Source organism: Oryx dammah, unplaced genomic scaffold, assembly GCF_014754425.2.
Source record: "Oryx dammah isolate SB20612 unplaced genomic scaffold, SCBI_Odam_1.1 HiC_scaffold_25, whole genome shotgun sequence".
Classification (NCBI taxonomy): Eukaryota; Metazoa; Chordata; class Mammalia; order Artiodactyla; family Bovidae; genus Oryx; species Oryx dammah.
In genome coordinates, this window is record NW_024070209.1 from 3,891,112 (window position 1) to 3,906,896 (window position 15,785).

General features: G+C 38.1%; 2 protein-coding genes across 2 annotated transcripts in view; one reads left to right on the top strand and one right to left on the bottom strand.

The window, feature by feature from the left end:
- Window positions 1-15,785, bottom strand: part of MGAT4A (alpha-1,3-mannosyl-glycoprotein 4-beta-N-acetylglucosaminyltransferase A) — a 126,097-nt gene that overhangs the window by 45,009 nt on the left and 65,303 nt on the right. The window contains exon 4 of the mRNA XM_040267639.1: window positions 15,466-15,599. Within this exon, the coding sequence (XP_040123573.1) occupies window positions 15,466-15,599 (134 nt within the window). The remainder of the gene's footprint in view (window positions 1-15,465; window positions 15,600-15,785) is intronic.
- On the top strand, window positions 10,026-12,272 carry LOC120883572 (septin-7-like). The gene has a single exon (XM_040267640.1). It carries the CDS (start codon window positions 10,041-10,043, stop codon window positions 11,346-11,348), a length of 1,308 nt encoding a protein of 435 aa, XP_040123574.1. The 5' UTR covers window positions 10,026-10,040; the 3' UTR covers window positions 11,349-12,272.

The window sequence follows — 15,785 nt, forward strand, 5'->3', positions numbered from 1 at the left end:
CTGTCCATGGGATTTTCCAGGCAAGAGTACTGGAGTGGGGTGCCATTGCCTTCTCCATCAATGGACATGAATTTGAGCAAACTCTGGGAGATAGTGGAGGACAGAGCAACCTGGCGTGCTACAGTATATGGGGTCACAAAGAGTTGGACGCAACTGAACAACCCATGAAAAGTCTCCGAGTTCAGGAAACACAAGAAAAGACTGAAGAACTGTCATAGATAGGAGGAAAGTAAGGACACAGAACAACTAAATGCAATGTGATACTTTGGCTTGTATGCGGGAATAGACAAATGACCTTAGGTGGAAAAACATGGAGTCTGAATCATGTCTACAGTTTGGCTAATAGCATCATGTCAAGGTTAATTTCCTGGTCTTAATCATTCAAATGTGGCTACGTGAGTTATTAACATTAGAGTCAGTGCAGTGAAGGGGATATTCTGCATCACTTTTCCAACTTTTCTGTAATTCTAAAATTATTTCCAAATAAAGTATTTTAAAGTGACTCATTGGAAAAGACCCTGATGCTGGGAAAGACTGAGGGCAAGAGGAGAAGAGGGGCAACAGAAGGTGAGATGGTTGGATGGCATCACTGACTCAATGGACCTGAGTTTGAGCAAACTCCAGGAGATGGTAAAGGACAGGTAAGCCTGGCGTGCTGCAGTCCATGGGGTGGCAAAGAGTCAGACACGAGTGAGCAACTGAACACCAACAAAAGTACCTTCAAAGAAAAAAAAGCCAGTCAGGCATCTTTTCTACTTGAAACTCTCAAATGACTTTCTACATCAGCAGTTTGCAAAACAGACCCACTCTGTGTTTTCATAAACTACTTTACTGGAACACAACCCCACCCTTTTATTTACATATTGTTTCTGGCTGTTTGGGGGGCTACAACAGCAGAGTTGAGCAGCTGCAACAGAGACTGAATGTCCTGCACAGCCTAAAACGTTTGTCATGTGGCTCTTTACCAAAAACAAAAACTTTTTGTCAGTTCTCTGACTGAGGGTAAAAGTCACATTCTCGTGATGGCCTGGAGAGTCCTAAGTGATCTGGGCCAACCCATTCCTCCACCTGCTGCCCACTGCTGAGCCCCTTTCCTTCTCTGCTCCAGTCACACAGGCCTCCCCTTGCTGGTTCACAAAATGTGCCAAGCTGTGCTCTAACCTCAGGGCCTTTGCACACACTGTGAGTCCACTTGGGACTGTTCAGCTGCTGCACCCTTTAGGTCTTTGCCCAAAGGTCCTGATCACTCAAATAAACCATCCTTTGGCAACCTGGTACTTCCTTCACTCTGATTTATTCTCCACTACCATCTAACATATTATTCACTACCATCTAACATATTATTGATATGTATTTGGTTTTTTATCTGTCCTTCTTGACAATGTAAGTTTCACTGGGCAGAGGCTTTGTTTCATTCAATGATATGTCTAACACCACTGTTTTGGTAAATAACTACAAGCAACTTTTATAGGGCATATAGATACACACACACGCACTTTCTTCCTGACCAGCATTTGTGTGATTTCTAATCAATGCATAAGTGTGTGTGTGTGTGTGTGTGTGTCACTCAGTAGTGTCCAACCCTTTGCGACCCCATGGACTTAGCCCACCAGGCTCCTCTGTCCATGGAATTCTCCAGGCAAGAATAATGGAGTATCATACCCTCCTCCAGGGGCTCTTCCCAACCCAAGGATCAAACCCAGGTCTCCCACATTGCAGGCAGATTCTTTACTGCTTGAGCCACCTGGGAAGCCCAACATCTTAAAATCTAGCTGCTAAAAAAATTACAGGTCAAAAATACTTTGGAAGCACCAAGACAGGTACCTGTGATTTAAATTCAAGAATAGAAACAACTACTAGACAAATCATCAGCAGGTCTGCAAAAGGCATGAACACTATATTCAATAATGGAAAAGATTGTGAAAAAGAATATATATATATATATATGTATCATTGAGTCACTTTGCTGTATAGCAGTCATTAACATAATTCAACTATACTTCAGTAAAAACTAATCAAATAAATAAAAATAAAATTAAAATATAGAAATGATAAAGGCAATAAAACTAAGAGTCAGTTCTTAGAAAAGATCAAAAATGAGAAGCAACTGAACAGCATCACAAGAAATATTTCTGCTTTCCCTGATGGCCAGTGAGCTGGAGATCTCAGAGGGGGAGGAAATTGGGAACAGAAGGGAAGGGAAATGGGGGTGAGGTAGGAAGAATGAAGATACGAGATTGCTGTTTAGTATAATAAACCTTGAGGAACTATTGGACTCTTGTGCATATATACGTTAAATGCACTTAGCTTTGTGCATATATAACTAACACAAATTTTTCAAAAAAAGAAAAGCATACAGAAAAAATTATTCTGGTGTAATTCCAGACTACAAGTTAAGGGCACAATCTACTGCCTAATGGATTTTTTTTTTTTAATCTTCTCCAGTACCTTTCTCATTTTAGTACTTCAATAAATACTAGTTCAATGAGTGAAAGCATACTTAGAATGAAATCTATTCTTTTGCCTCTATTAAAAAAAATGACAAACAGGTAATGATGCGAGTTTGAGAAAATGCTAAGTCTAGCGATGGCCACTGTTTCTGAGGAAACTGCACTTGTCAGATGCTTTGGGGTGGAAGAAAGTCCCGCAGCATTGATCAGAACTCCCGGCTGAAAGCACACTGAAGGGTCTAGCCAACACAGACAAAAGCATTCACACAGAGGTCATGTGGGAACTCCGCACGGACATCACGCATGCTCACCAATGAGCAACAGTTACGACTGCAAACTCCATTTTCGGTAAAACCAAAGTTAGCAACCAAAATTCTCACACTCAGAAGGAACCCAGTTTGATTCCAGTAATCCAAGGTAACATGCAGAATCGTGAAGACTAGCTATATTTGCAGGAAGCAGCCAGACTCTGTGGCAGTTACAAAGGCATGGTCTTTGATCAAAAACTAAAACAAATCACCAACTAGCCTGTGCCGCCTCCTCCTATAAATCAGGAGTCTAGAGAAAAAAGCCATTTCCTTCAATGATGACTCACAAAGAAGGAACCAATACAGCAACTACAGAAAAATACAAGAAATAAAGAAGAGCTTCAACAAAACCTGTGAACAAAAGTAACTACGTCAATAGCCACAAAACAGGTGAGAAATAAGGACCAAATACTTCTTCATTAATTTAAAAGGAAAACACACCCAGTTGAAGCTGTTGTGAAGCAACTGCAGATTCTAAAATATACACAGAAATGCAAAAGACCTAACGTATCTAAAATAATCTTGAAAAGAAGAGAATTGGAGGACTTAATCTTACCTGACTTCAATACTTCAAAATTATAGTCATTAAGATAGTGAGGAGTTTGTATAAGGATCAACCTACAGATCAATGGAATAAAACAAAAAAAGACCCACACTTATAGGATCACTGGCTTTTCAACCAAAGCACTAAAGAAATCCAATGGGGAAAGGAAAGTGTTTCAATACCTGGTACAAGAGTAAAGGACATCCGTATAAAAAACAGTGAACTTTAACATGACCAAAAAATTACCACTAGATGGACTGTAGACCTAAAGCAGAAGTTGAAGCGTGAATTTTTCAGAGAAGAAAATCTTTATGATTTGGGGGAAGCAAGGGTTCCTTTCCTTAAGTCATGGAGAGCAACAGTTGTTACAGAAAACATTGACAAATTAAACTTCATCAAAATGAAAAAGTTGTGCTCACTAAGACAAGGCAAAAAGATGCATGGACGTCCACAGATTGGGAGAAACATTCACAAAATCACGTATTTGACAAAGGAATGGCATCCATTATATACAAAGAACTCTGAAAAACTCACCACCACCATCCAAATTTTTAATGGGCAAAGTTCAAATAATGATGGATAAATAGAGATGTGGTAAATACAAACACTAAAACGTTAGTAGAATTTAGGTAGTATGCAAATAGGTATTTACTGTAAAATTCTATCAATTTTGTTGTATGTCTTAAAGTTTTTATAATAAAAGGTACCATTCAAAAGTTCTTTATAGAAATTAAGACTTGACTCTATACACCTAAAGAATATATCGTGTGCCAGGGAAAATGATCCACACAGAGTGGTTAAAATCAAGACATATTATAGTAAAATTATGCAGGCTTTAAAACTGAAAAAGAATCTTTTGGGCAATCAGACTAAATATGGACTACTTGTAGCAAAAAATAAGAAAGCTGGAATAACATCTATCTAGTTTCAGCAACAGCACTATACTACTCCTCTAACCTCTTAAGGAAAAAAAAGAAATTCCTCACATGAACCTTTCTTGAGGAAAACGAGAAAATGAACTTCAATCAACAGATTTAAGTAGGTTAAACAAGTAAGTAGATGGGGTTCCCAGATGCAGCGAGTGGCGAAGAACCCGTGTGCCAGTGCAGAAGATGTAAGGGACACGGGTTCAATCCCCAGGTTGGAAAGATCCCCTGGAGTAGGAAATGGCAACCTGCTCCAGTACTGTTTGAAAAGGTCCATGGACAGAGAAGCCTGGCGGGCTACAGTCCCTGGGGCTGCAAGTCGGACACAACTGAGCACACACACCAAGTAAGTAGATACACTGTGAAGCATGAGGACCAAACTTCTCATCGTTGGAGAAAAAGAGATTAAACCAAGGAATGAGCTCGGAGGCTAGAATAAACCCTATGATATTGGGCTGTACCTACCAATAGACTCACAGGATGTACACATATGTACATCATGGCCATGTAAGATGCTGACATTTGGGGAGATCGGCTACAGGGTATCTGGGAACTCAGTATAACTTCTGCAATTTTCCTACAAGTTGAAGATTATTTCAAAAAATTTTTTTCAATATATTTCAAAATAGTTTTTAAAAATGAAATGTGAAACTTCCCCCAAAAATAACCAATGCAGAAACAAAAGCCCCTACCAACAAGAAAATTTAAGAACACTCTTGGTCATCTCCTTGGTCAAAGAGGAAACACAAACCAAAATCACAGATGGTGCTGGGTAGGGGTAGGAAATTAATAGATACAAGGAATATAGCCATTTATAATAACTTTAAATGGACGATAATCTGCAGAAACATTGAATCACTATGTTGTACATCTGAAACTATAACACTATAAATAAAGTATACTTCAATTTTAAAAATAATGGACTAATAAGAATTGAAACATTTCACATTAGAACGTATGGGATACAGCTAACACAGTACTCAAAAGAAAATTTATATTAGTTCTTATATTAGCAAAAGGCAATAATAAATAGCAAATAATAAATCAGTGTAGCATCTGGGTCAAGATGTTTGCAAAGTATAAAATGGAACAAACAAAAGCAAAAAAATTAATAGTGTTAAAAGCAGATATTAATAAATTAGAAAACAAGAGAAATAATAAACCCAAAAGATGGCTTAGAGGATAATAAATAAAACCAGATCCACTAGCTAACCCATTAAAGGCAAAGGGCATACAAATACAAACTCATAAACAAAGAAATTAAGGTGAAATCATCACAAAAAGAACAAGTACTTTGCTCCAGTCTATATAAAGCAAATTTTCAAACTTTTATAAAATGAACCACTTTCTAGGAAGGCATTTTATCAAAACTGACAAGAAACCTAAGTAGCTCCTACTGTTCTAATACAAAAATCTGTTAGTATTATATCATCTATGTAGAAACGGGGAGAAAAATAATACATCCATGCCTACACTTGTGAAATATCTCTGAATGGGTAAACAACCTTAACAGGTGAGGGGGACGTACAGAACGTCGTGCTGAGTGAAGGAAGGCAGACAGAGAAGGGCACATATCACACGACACCCCTTATGTGCAGAATCTAAAAAGAAATGGTACAAACGGATGCATTTACAAAACAGAAACACACTCACAGACTTAAGAGAATGAACTGACCGTTGCCAGGGGTGGGGTAGGGGGGATGGAGGTGGGAAGGGATAGTCACGGAGTCTGGGAGAGACACATACACGCTGCTTTGTTTAAAATGGATCACCAACAAGGACCTACAGCACAGGGCACTCTGCCCAACGTTATATGGCTGCCGGGATGGGAGAGGAGTTTGGGGGAGGATGGACACGTGTATATGCATGACTGAGCCCCCTTGCAGTCCACCTCCAACTACCACAACATCGTTAATTGGCTAATGTCCAATATAAAAGCTTAAAAAAAATCTAACAGGCAAGGGGAACAGCCTTACAGGAGAGACTTTTTGAGGTATCTAACACACATTTATAATTTTTAAACCATATGATCCTATTACCTGACCAAAAAATTAACTAAGTAGCAAATAATTTTCCCTTGCAAATAAAATATGGAACAAAAAATAAAAATCCACAGCAACTGGATCAATTCTCTCTGGTTATTATTCAATTTGTTTTCATTTACAAATTTACCTGCTCTGCAAATCCTGCCCATAGGCCTGCTAACCAACTAGCACTATTAACTCAATTTAAATCAAAGGATTTAAAGAAAGCATACTAAAGGTCTCTGGCACTCTGACTGCAAAACACAAACTAGGATGTATACAACAGTAAAACCGGAAACTGAATAAAAAGCAAAACTGTTCTCATGCCAAATATTAAACACCCAAAGAGCCAGAAATTCTCTAAACTCAACTTTTCAGAGACTACTTTTAGGTATTTTTCCAACATGATGAATTTGTTATTTCACTGTAGAATCACAACTTGAAATCTATTGTTTAGGAACTTAAAAATTAAATATGGCTTTCGGATTGTTTATAGGCAAACAGGATCTTAGTTGGAACCAACAGAAATTGACTCAGGTAGAACAATTAGAAAAACAATTTACTGAAGATTACTGGTTAGAATTCACAGAACCTCCAGTGAGGCTGAGGAACCAGGCTAGGAAGGCAGCAGAAATAAAGTGGGGCCAGAGCCAAAAATCACAGAATGGTCACAATGCCAAAGCTTTCAAGTCCTCACCATCCATCAATAGTCGGTGCTCTGACTCTGCCCCTGTAGTCCCTGGAGACCCCAATACCACCACTGTCCATCACCAGAATGCACTGTCCACGATCTCTGCTTCTTTAGAAAAATACTGCTAAATGTATTTTCCAATTTTTTGCTATTGGCATTTAGAAGTATAAACTGATCCTATATCCAGCCACCTTAATAAATTCCTGTCTTACTCCAAGCAGTCTGCCTGTTTTGGAGGGGTTTTCCATGTCATCTGAAAAAACTGAAGCTCCATGCAAAATCCGGGAAAGGAATAGCCACATGGCTGAGCTTAGGTCACATGACTGAACGGGTCAAGCAAATATCTGGCATTTTTTAGTTTTCCATAGTGGGAGGAAGACACTTTCTTTCAACAAGATTCATTACATGGGGAATTCTCCAAAGATAAGAAAATAGCATAAAAAAATAATTTTTGCTAAAGTTCAGCATATACTGTAGGAAAATATTCTGTCAGAAATGACGGTGACAGAAAAAATATTATAGAAATGACTATGAAATAGGAAATATTATAAATTAATAATAAAATATATACATAAAAATAAAGAGGCATACAGACAACCAAGGATCATTGAGATACAAAAATAAGAATTATCTTCTAAGTAAAAGGAAACACAAGAATGATGCAGTCTTAAAATAGGAATACCACCCTTGGTTGGTATCACAGATCCTTCAGAGCACGTGGAATTCGATCCTCTCTACTCCTCCTGCAATTTCAGAATGCAGTTAGTGAACTCTCAGTAATGCCCCAACAGCCAACTGTTCAAATCCTTGAATTTTCTGTAAATGTCTCATCAAGTTAAACCAATGGACATTTAAGGAAAAATCATCAGAGAGGAACCAAGAAATAGAAACACAGCAAATGATTACTTTTCTGACTCTCCTTTCTTCCCCAAGGGGCATCTTACAGTTCCCCACTTCAAGGAAAAAGCACAAAGAACAGAAAGTCCAACAAGGATGAAGAGACCACGATCTCCTTCACTGTCTATGTGTATTCTTGTCTAGTTTTTTCATTTCTAATTTTCTCCTCACATGTTAAAGTAGACCCACGGTAATTCATACCTTTATAAAAGCTGAAAATGTGAGCAAAACACAAATTTACTTTGGCCAATTTACTCTAGGTTAATTTCATATGGGAGAGTAGGGGAAACTTTCATAAAAGGGATGAGCTGGGAGCTGAAGGAGGAATAAGAAAGAAAAAGGAAGAAGCAACGTTTAGGGTGAGGAATAACACACAGGGAATCAAGAACATCCAAGGTCTATGTAATAAACTGACAGCAGAATGACTACAGCCCAGACCTACTAACACTATGATGTCAAGTGACAGTGAAAGCCACTCAGTCGTGTCTGATTCTTTGCAACCCCGTGGACTATACAGTCCAGGGAATTCTCCAGGCCAGAATACTGGAGTGGGTAGCCTTTCCCTTCTCCAGGGGATCTTCCCAACCCAGGGATTGAACCCAGGTCTCCTGCATTGCAGGTGGACTCTTTACCAGCTGAGCTACAAGGGCAGCCCACACTATGATGTAAAGAACCTTTCATAAACAGACCAGAAACCTGGAAGAGAGGCAGTGTGGAGAAACCAGATTAATTTAGTTATGGACAGATTAAGAGTTGCCCATACAATACTTCAAACAATGCTATCAAGTCAGCAGTTGAAAGTAGAGGCTCAAGAAGCATCTAGAGATCTAGATTAGGAACCCTCTTACACGAAGATCATGGTCAGAGTCACAGAACACGCATCTGGGAATAGCATTAAATGAGTCCCAGGCTACCAGACACCTAGGTGAAAACTCTTCATCAATGTTGAACCAAATGTGGTGATTAATAATTTTATACTGGGACTTGCCTGGTGTTATAGTATGTCCCCAAAGTGTCATCTCATTGCACCTCCCTGCAACAGTGTTGACCTCAAAGGCATTATTCTCCTTTTAAAGATGAAGAAACTGAGGCCGACCAAAAAAAACTACCTGCTTAAGGGGCAGAATCCAGACCCTGAATACAGGTCATGTGACTCCAAACCAAGCATTATTATATCTTAGTGATCAGAGAAACAGCTACAGCAAAAGGGTCCTGAATCTTCATAGTGTTCAAAAGCTATAACAAACCTAGACAGCACATTAAAAAGGAGAGACATCATTTGGCCAACAAAGGTCCATACAGTCAAAGCTATGTTTTTTCTAGTAGTCATATACAGACGTGAAAGGTGGACCAGAAAGAAAGCTGAGTGCCAAAGTATTGATGCTTTTGAACTGTGGTGCTGGAGGAAACTCTTGAGAGTCCCTTGGACTGCAAGGAGATCAAACCAGTCAATCCTAAAGGAACTCAACCCTGAATATTCATTGGAAGAACTGATTCTGAAGCTGAAGCTCCAATATTTTGGTCACTTGATGCAAAGAGCTGACTCACTGGAAAAGACCCTGGTGCTGGGAAAGATTACAGGCAGGAGATGGGGGAGACAAGAGGATGAGATGGCTGGATGGCATCACCAACTCAGCGAACATGAACTTGAGCAAATTCCTGGAGACAGTGAAGGACAGGAAAGCCTGGTGTGCTGCAGTCCATGGGGTCGCAAAGAGCTGGACACGACTGGGCAACTGAAAAACAGCAAGGGTTTATCTTTGTCTATAAGCTAAGTACAATTTTTCAAATGAATAAGGATAGTTTCTTATTCTATAGGTTTTAATTTTTAAGGCTTTTTTTCCTGATAAAAATCAATACAAGCTCATTGCAAAAAACTTCTAATCTTAGGTCTTCCCTGGTGGTGCAGTGCATAAGAATCCACCTGCCAATGCAGGGGACACAGGCTTGATCCTTGGTCCAGGAAGATCCCGCATGCCGTGGAGCAACTAAGCCGTCCTCACACTACTGAGCCCACACGCCCTGGAGCCCATGCTCCCCAACAAGACAAGCTACTGCAATGGGAAGCCCAGGCACCACAACTCGAGAAAGCTCCCACACAGCAACAAAGACCCAGCACAGTCAAAAACAAAGAAATAGCAATTTCTTCAGTTTTAATTTTACAAAACTACATGGAATAGGGTCGCGGAGTGGGGAGGGGATGTCGGTCAGTGCGAGATCCGCTGCTGCTGAGGAGAGGAGCGTCAACAGCAGCACCATGGTAGCGCAACAGAAGAATCTTGAAGGCTATGTGGGATTTGCAAATCTCCCAAATCAAGTATACAGAAAATCAGTGAAGAGAGGTTTTGAATTCACACTTATGGTTGTGGGTGAATCTGGACTGGGAAAGTCAACATTAATCAACTCATTATTCCTCACAGATTTGTATTCTCCAGAGTATCCAGGTCCTTCCCATAGAATAAAAAAGACTGTACAGGTGGAACAATCCAAAGTTTTAATCAAAGAAGGTGGTGTTCAGTTGCTGCTCACAATAGTCGATACCCCAGGATTTGGAGATGCAGTGGATAATAGTAATTGCTGGCAGCCTGTTATCGACTACATTGATAATAAGTTCGAGGACTACCTAAATGCAGAATCTAGAGTGAACAGACGTCAGATGCCTGATAACAGAGTGCAGTGTTGTTTATACTTCATTGCTCCTTCAGGACATGGACTTAAACCATTGGATATTGAGTGTATGAAGCGTTTGCATGAAAAAGTGAATATCATTCCACTTATTGCCAAAGCAGACACACTCACACCAGAAGAATGCCAACAGTTTAAGAAACAGATAATGAAAGAAATCCAAGAACATAAAATTAAAATATATGAATTCCCAGAGACAGATGATGAAGAACATAAGCTTGTTAAAAAGATAAAGGACCTACCTCTTGCTGTGGAAGGTAGTAATACTATCATTGAAGTTAATGGAAAAAGGGTCAGAGGAAGGCAGTATCCTTGGGGTGCTGGGGAAGTTGAAAACGGTGAACACTGTGATTTTACAATTCTAAGAAATATGTTGATAAGAACACATATGCAGGACTTGAAAAATGTCACTAATAACGTACACTATGAGAACTACCGGAGCAGAAAACTGGCAGCTGTGACTTATAATGGAGTTGATAACAACAAGAATAAAGGGCAACTTACTAAGAGCCCTCTGGCACAAATGGAAGAAGAAAGAAGGGAACGTGTAGCTAAAATGAAGAAGATGGAGATGGAGATGGAACAGGTGTTTGAGATGAAGGTCAAAGAAAAAGTTCAAAAACTGAAGGACTCTGAAGCTGAGCTCCAACGGCGCCATGAGCAAATGAAAAAGAATTTGGAAGCACAGCACAGAGAATTAGAGGAAAAACGACGTCAGTTTGAAGATGAGAAAGCAAACTGGGAAGCCCAACAACGTATTTTAGAACAACAGAACTCTTCAAGAACCTTGGAAAAGAACAAGAAGAAAGGGAAGATCTTTTAAACCCTCTATTGACCACCAGTTACGTATTAGTTGCCAATATGCCAGCTTGGACATCAGTGTTTGTTGGATCCGTTTGACCAGTTTGCACCGGTTTTATCCTTAATGATGGATTTAACAGCATGGCAAAAATTAATATTATTATTTTTTTGTTCTTGATGGAGATTAAGATGCCTTGAGTTGTCTAGGGTTGCTGTGTACTTAGAAACTAACAGCTCTAAGTACCTTTCCTACATTTTTATTTTCTTTTTTTATTAAACAGATGTCTTCAATTTAATGCAAGAAAACATTTTACTGTTGTACAATCATGTTCTGGTGGTTTGATTGTTTACAGGATATTCCAAAATAAAAGGACTCTGAAAGGTTTCATTGAGGATAAATTGCCATAATATGATGCAAACTATGCTTCTTTATGATAATTATAATACAGAGGTTCCATTCAATGCAGCGTATACAATAATGTAATTTAGTCTAACACAGTTGACCCTATTTTTTGACACTTCCATTGTTTAAAAATACACATGGAAAAAAAAAACCTATATGCTTACAATGCACCTAGAGCTTTTTTATAACAACCTTTTTTGTTTGTTTGTTTTGAATTCTTTAAATATATATTATTTTCATTTAGTACCCTCTTTAGCCAGAATCTCATTACTGCTTCATTTTTGTAATAACATTTAATTTAGGTATTTTCCATATATTGGCCCTGCTAAAAAAAAGAATATAGCATCTTTCATATGATAGGAACCAACAAAGAAACTTTCCTTTAATTCCCTTTTTACACTTTATGGTAAGTAGCAGGGGGGAAAATGCATTTATAGATCATTTCTAGGCAAAATTGTGAAGCTAACAACCAACCTATTTCTACCTATGTGCAGTCTCTTTTATTGTACTAGAAATGGGAATCATGGCCTCTTGAAAAGAAAACAAAGTCACCATTCTGCATTTAGCTGTATTCATATATTGCATTTCTGTATTTTTTGTTTGTATTGTAAAAAATTCACATAATAAACAATGTTGTGATGTTAAAAAAAAAAAAAAAACTACATGGAATATAAAGTGGTATCTTCCCATAATCCCCGTTCTCAAGATATCTGCTACTAACAGTTTCAAGTCTAAGAAAATCTAAAAAAGAAGGGGAGATATATAAATATATACACATATATAAAACTGACTTACTTCACTGCACAGCAGAAACTAACACAACATTGTAAAGCAGTGAGACTTCAATAAGAATTAATTTAAAAACTGGTTCCCAGTCTATTCCACAAGCCCATCTTCTCTATTCATTTTGTCAGTGCACATTAAGACCTGTATGACTGTGTCATGTGCTGGGATACATTTAAATACTCAAAAATGTTTCTACTGGATCGATTTTTAGAAGCAGGATGTTAGCTCACAGAGGAGACCTGACATTTTAACAGCGATTGACAAACTGCTTTCTAAACAGGTTGTCCCAATTTCTACTGATATACAATATGTGATTGACAAATCTGATTAAAATGTAAAATTTCTATAACAGACAAAAACATCATCAACAAAGGTCATGCAAAAAACAAACTGGACAAGAGTTAATTAAACAGTCAGAGTTCATTTATATGAAAATTTCTTATAAATCAAAACTTACAAATGAAAATGAGCAAAGGCTACTCAACATCACTCATTATCAGAGAACTGCAAATCAAAACCACAATGAGGAACCATCTCACATCAGTCAGAATGGCTACTATCGAAAAGTCTACAAACAATAAATGCTGGAGAGGGTGTGGAGAAAAGGGGACCCTCTTACACTGCTGGTGGGAATGCGAACTAGTACAGCCACTATGGAGAACAGTGTGGAGATTCCTTAAAAAACTGGAAATAGAATGCATGCCCACTGCTGGGCATACACACCGAGGAAACCAGAAATGAAAGAGACACATGTACCCCAATGTTCACTGCAGCACTGTTTACAACAGCTAGGACATGGAAGCAACCTAGATGTCCATTCATAGATGAATGGATAAGAAAGTTGTGGTACACATATGCAATGGAATATTCAGTTCAGTCGCTCAGTCATGTCCGACTCTTTGCGACCCCATGAATCAGAGCAGGCCAGGCCTCCCTGATTACTCAGCTATAAAAAAGAACGCATTTGAGTCAGTTCTAATGAGGTGGATGAAACTGGAGTCTATTATACAGAGTAAGAAAGAAAGTCAGAAAGAAAAACACCAATACGGTATAGTAACACATACATATGGAATTTAGAAAGATAGTAACGATGACCCTATATACAAGATAGCAAAAGAGACACAGATGTAAAGAACAGACTTTTGGACTCCGTGGGAGAAGGCAAGGGTGGGATGATTTGAGAGAAGAGCATTGAAACATGTATATTACCATATGTGAAATAGATGACCAGTCCAGGTTCGATGCATGAAACAGGGCACTCAAAGCCGGTGCACTGGGCCAACCCAGAGGGATGGGAGGGGGAGGGAGACGGGAGTGGGGTTCAGAACGGGGGGACACATGTATACCCGTGGCTGATTCATGTCAGTGTATGGCAAAAACCACCACAATATTGTAAAATAATTAGCCTCCAATCAAAACAAATAAGTTAAAAAATAATAATATTATAAATACAAATGGCCCAAATATATATAAACCATTTAATCCCATTCAACAGACAAATCCAAATTAAACAAAAGCAATGTATTATCATTACCCACCAAATCAGCAAAATAAACTTAAAGAATAATAATATTATCTCACAGAGCCTGGGGACAGGGTACCAAGCTCTCTCCCAGACTGCTGAAAAGGGACATGAGCAGCTCAACTTCTGCAGGGCATCTTGCCCAGGTGTGAACATTTAATGTGTGTGGACTCTACCCAGTAATTCCATGTTAGTTAGGAATTGATAGTTATTAGTTAGGAATTGATAGTTAGGAATTGATCCTGCATCAGTACCAGCTAAGTGCACAGGCATTTATTTATAGTAATGTTCAGTGCAGTGTGAAAACAGCAAAGGTGTGAAACAGTCTAAATCTGTCAATCAGAAATTAAATCAAGAATGTTAAAAACCATACAGTGGAATGTTATGAAGCCATAACAATGGTGGTGTGATAGCTATCTGTTTCAGCTTGGGAAAATGTCCATGATACTAAGAAATATACAGAACAATTCCATTTATATATATGTATACAGCCAGGGGAAAAATTTAAGATATATGTATTTCATATTTCATACCCTAAGATATATGTATTTCATATTTCATACCTCAAGATATATGTATTTCAAAATAGTGACAGTAGTTATATCTATATGGAGGAATTACAGGCAATTTTTCTATATATATTTCTGTAATGTTTTGAACAATATACGTGTTTATTCTTTATATAAACAAGAACATTTTCATTTAAAAAGAGACAGGAAACACTGAAAAGCTGGGAATCAGTGGCCAGAATCAGATGAGGTTATAAAACCTTATGTTCTGAAAGTCTATGTAATAATTAAGGATATATTTATTCCAGGGTACTTCTTCCTCAGATTTCCTCTTTCCCCATATCTTTTGAGGGGACTAAAATAAATCTAGTATTTATCATTAACATGATGTTTGACTTTTCGTTTTTTGACTTTTTAAAATTTGTTTTTAAATGAAGGACAATTGCTTTCCAGTACTGTGGTGGCTTCTACCAAACATCAGCATGAATCAGCCATAGGCTTACAACAATGAGGCTGCACCTGAGAGTACAGAGAAGGGGTAGAGAGGATAGCAGTGATAGAGAGCCCAGCCTAGGCTAAACCTTTCTCAGGTTTCAAAGCTCCCAAAAGACATCAATGCAAATCCCCAAGTTTAGGTCCTGGAGCTAAAAATGGAGACTCGTTTGTAAAGGACCTATATTTATAATACCATCCAAATGACAACAGATATTACCATTCCTGGATTGTGAATACAGAAAGGAAGTGAATGCACACATTACAAGTTAGATTTATATTTAACTGTCAGATGGAGTAGACCACCTAACCTTTGCTGCTGCTCATCACATTTTATACAAAAAGTTTCTAAGAGCATATTCAAAATATGGTCTCAGTTCTTACAGATTATCTGTGGTAAATATATATATATATAACAAATAATTACCTCTCCTATGAAGACTACTATAACACAGTCCAACTTCTCTTCAGGATACAGATTATCAATAAGGGAATGAAGAGTTTCTATGAGGTAAGATTTGACTTCTCTCTTCACTGTAGGAATTCCCATTACTATTGAAACTGAAACAAAAAAATGATAGTAATTATATTAAAAGATGTCACAAAGACAATGCAGAAAAACTCCACTATTTCAAAATTATACCCTCTCAAATTGATAGAAAGAATTGGGTGATCAAAATATACTACATTTCAGAAAGAAAAATAATCAAAGATACGAGGTACACCTATTACACAGTAATTCTTTTC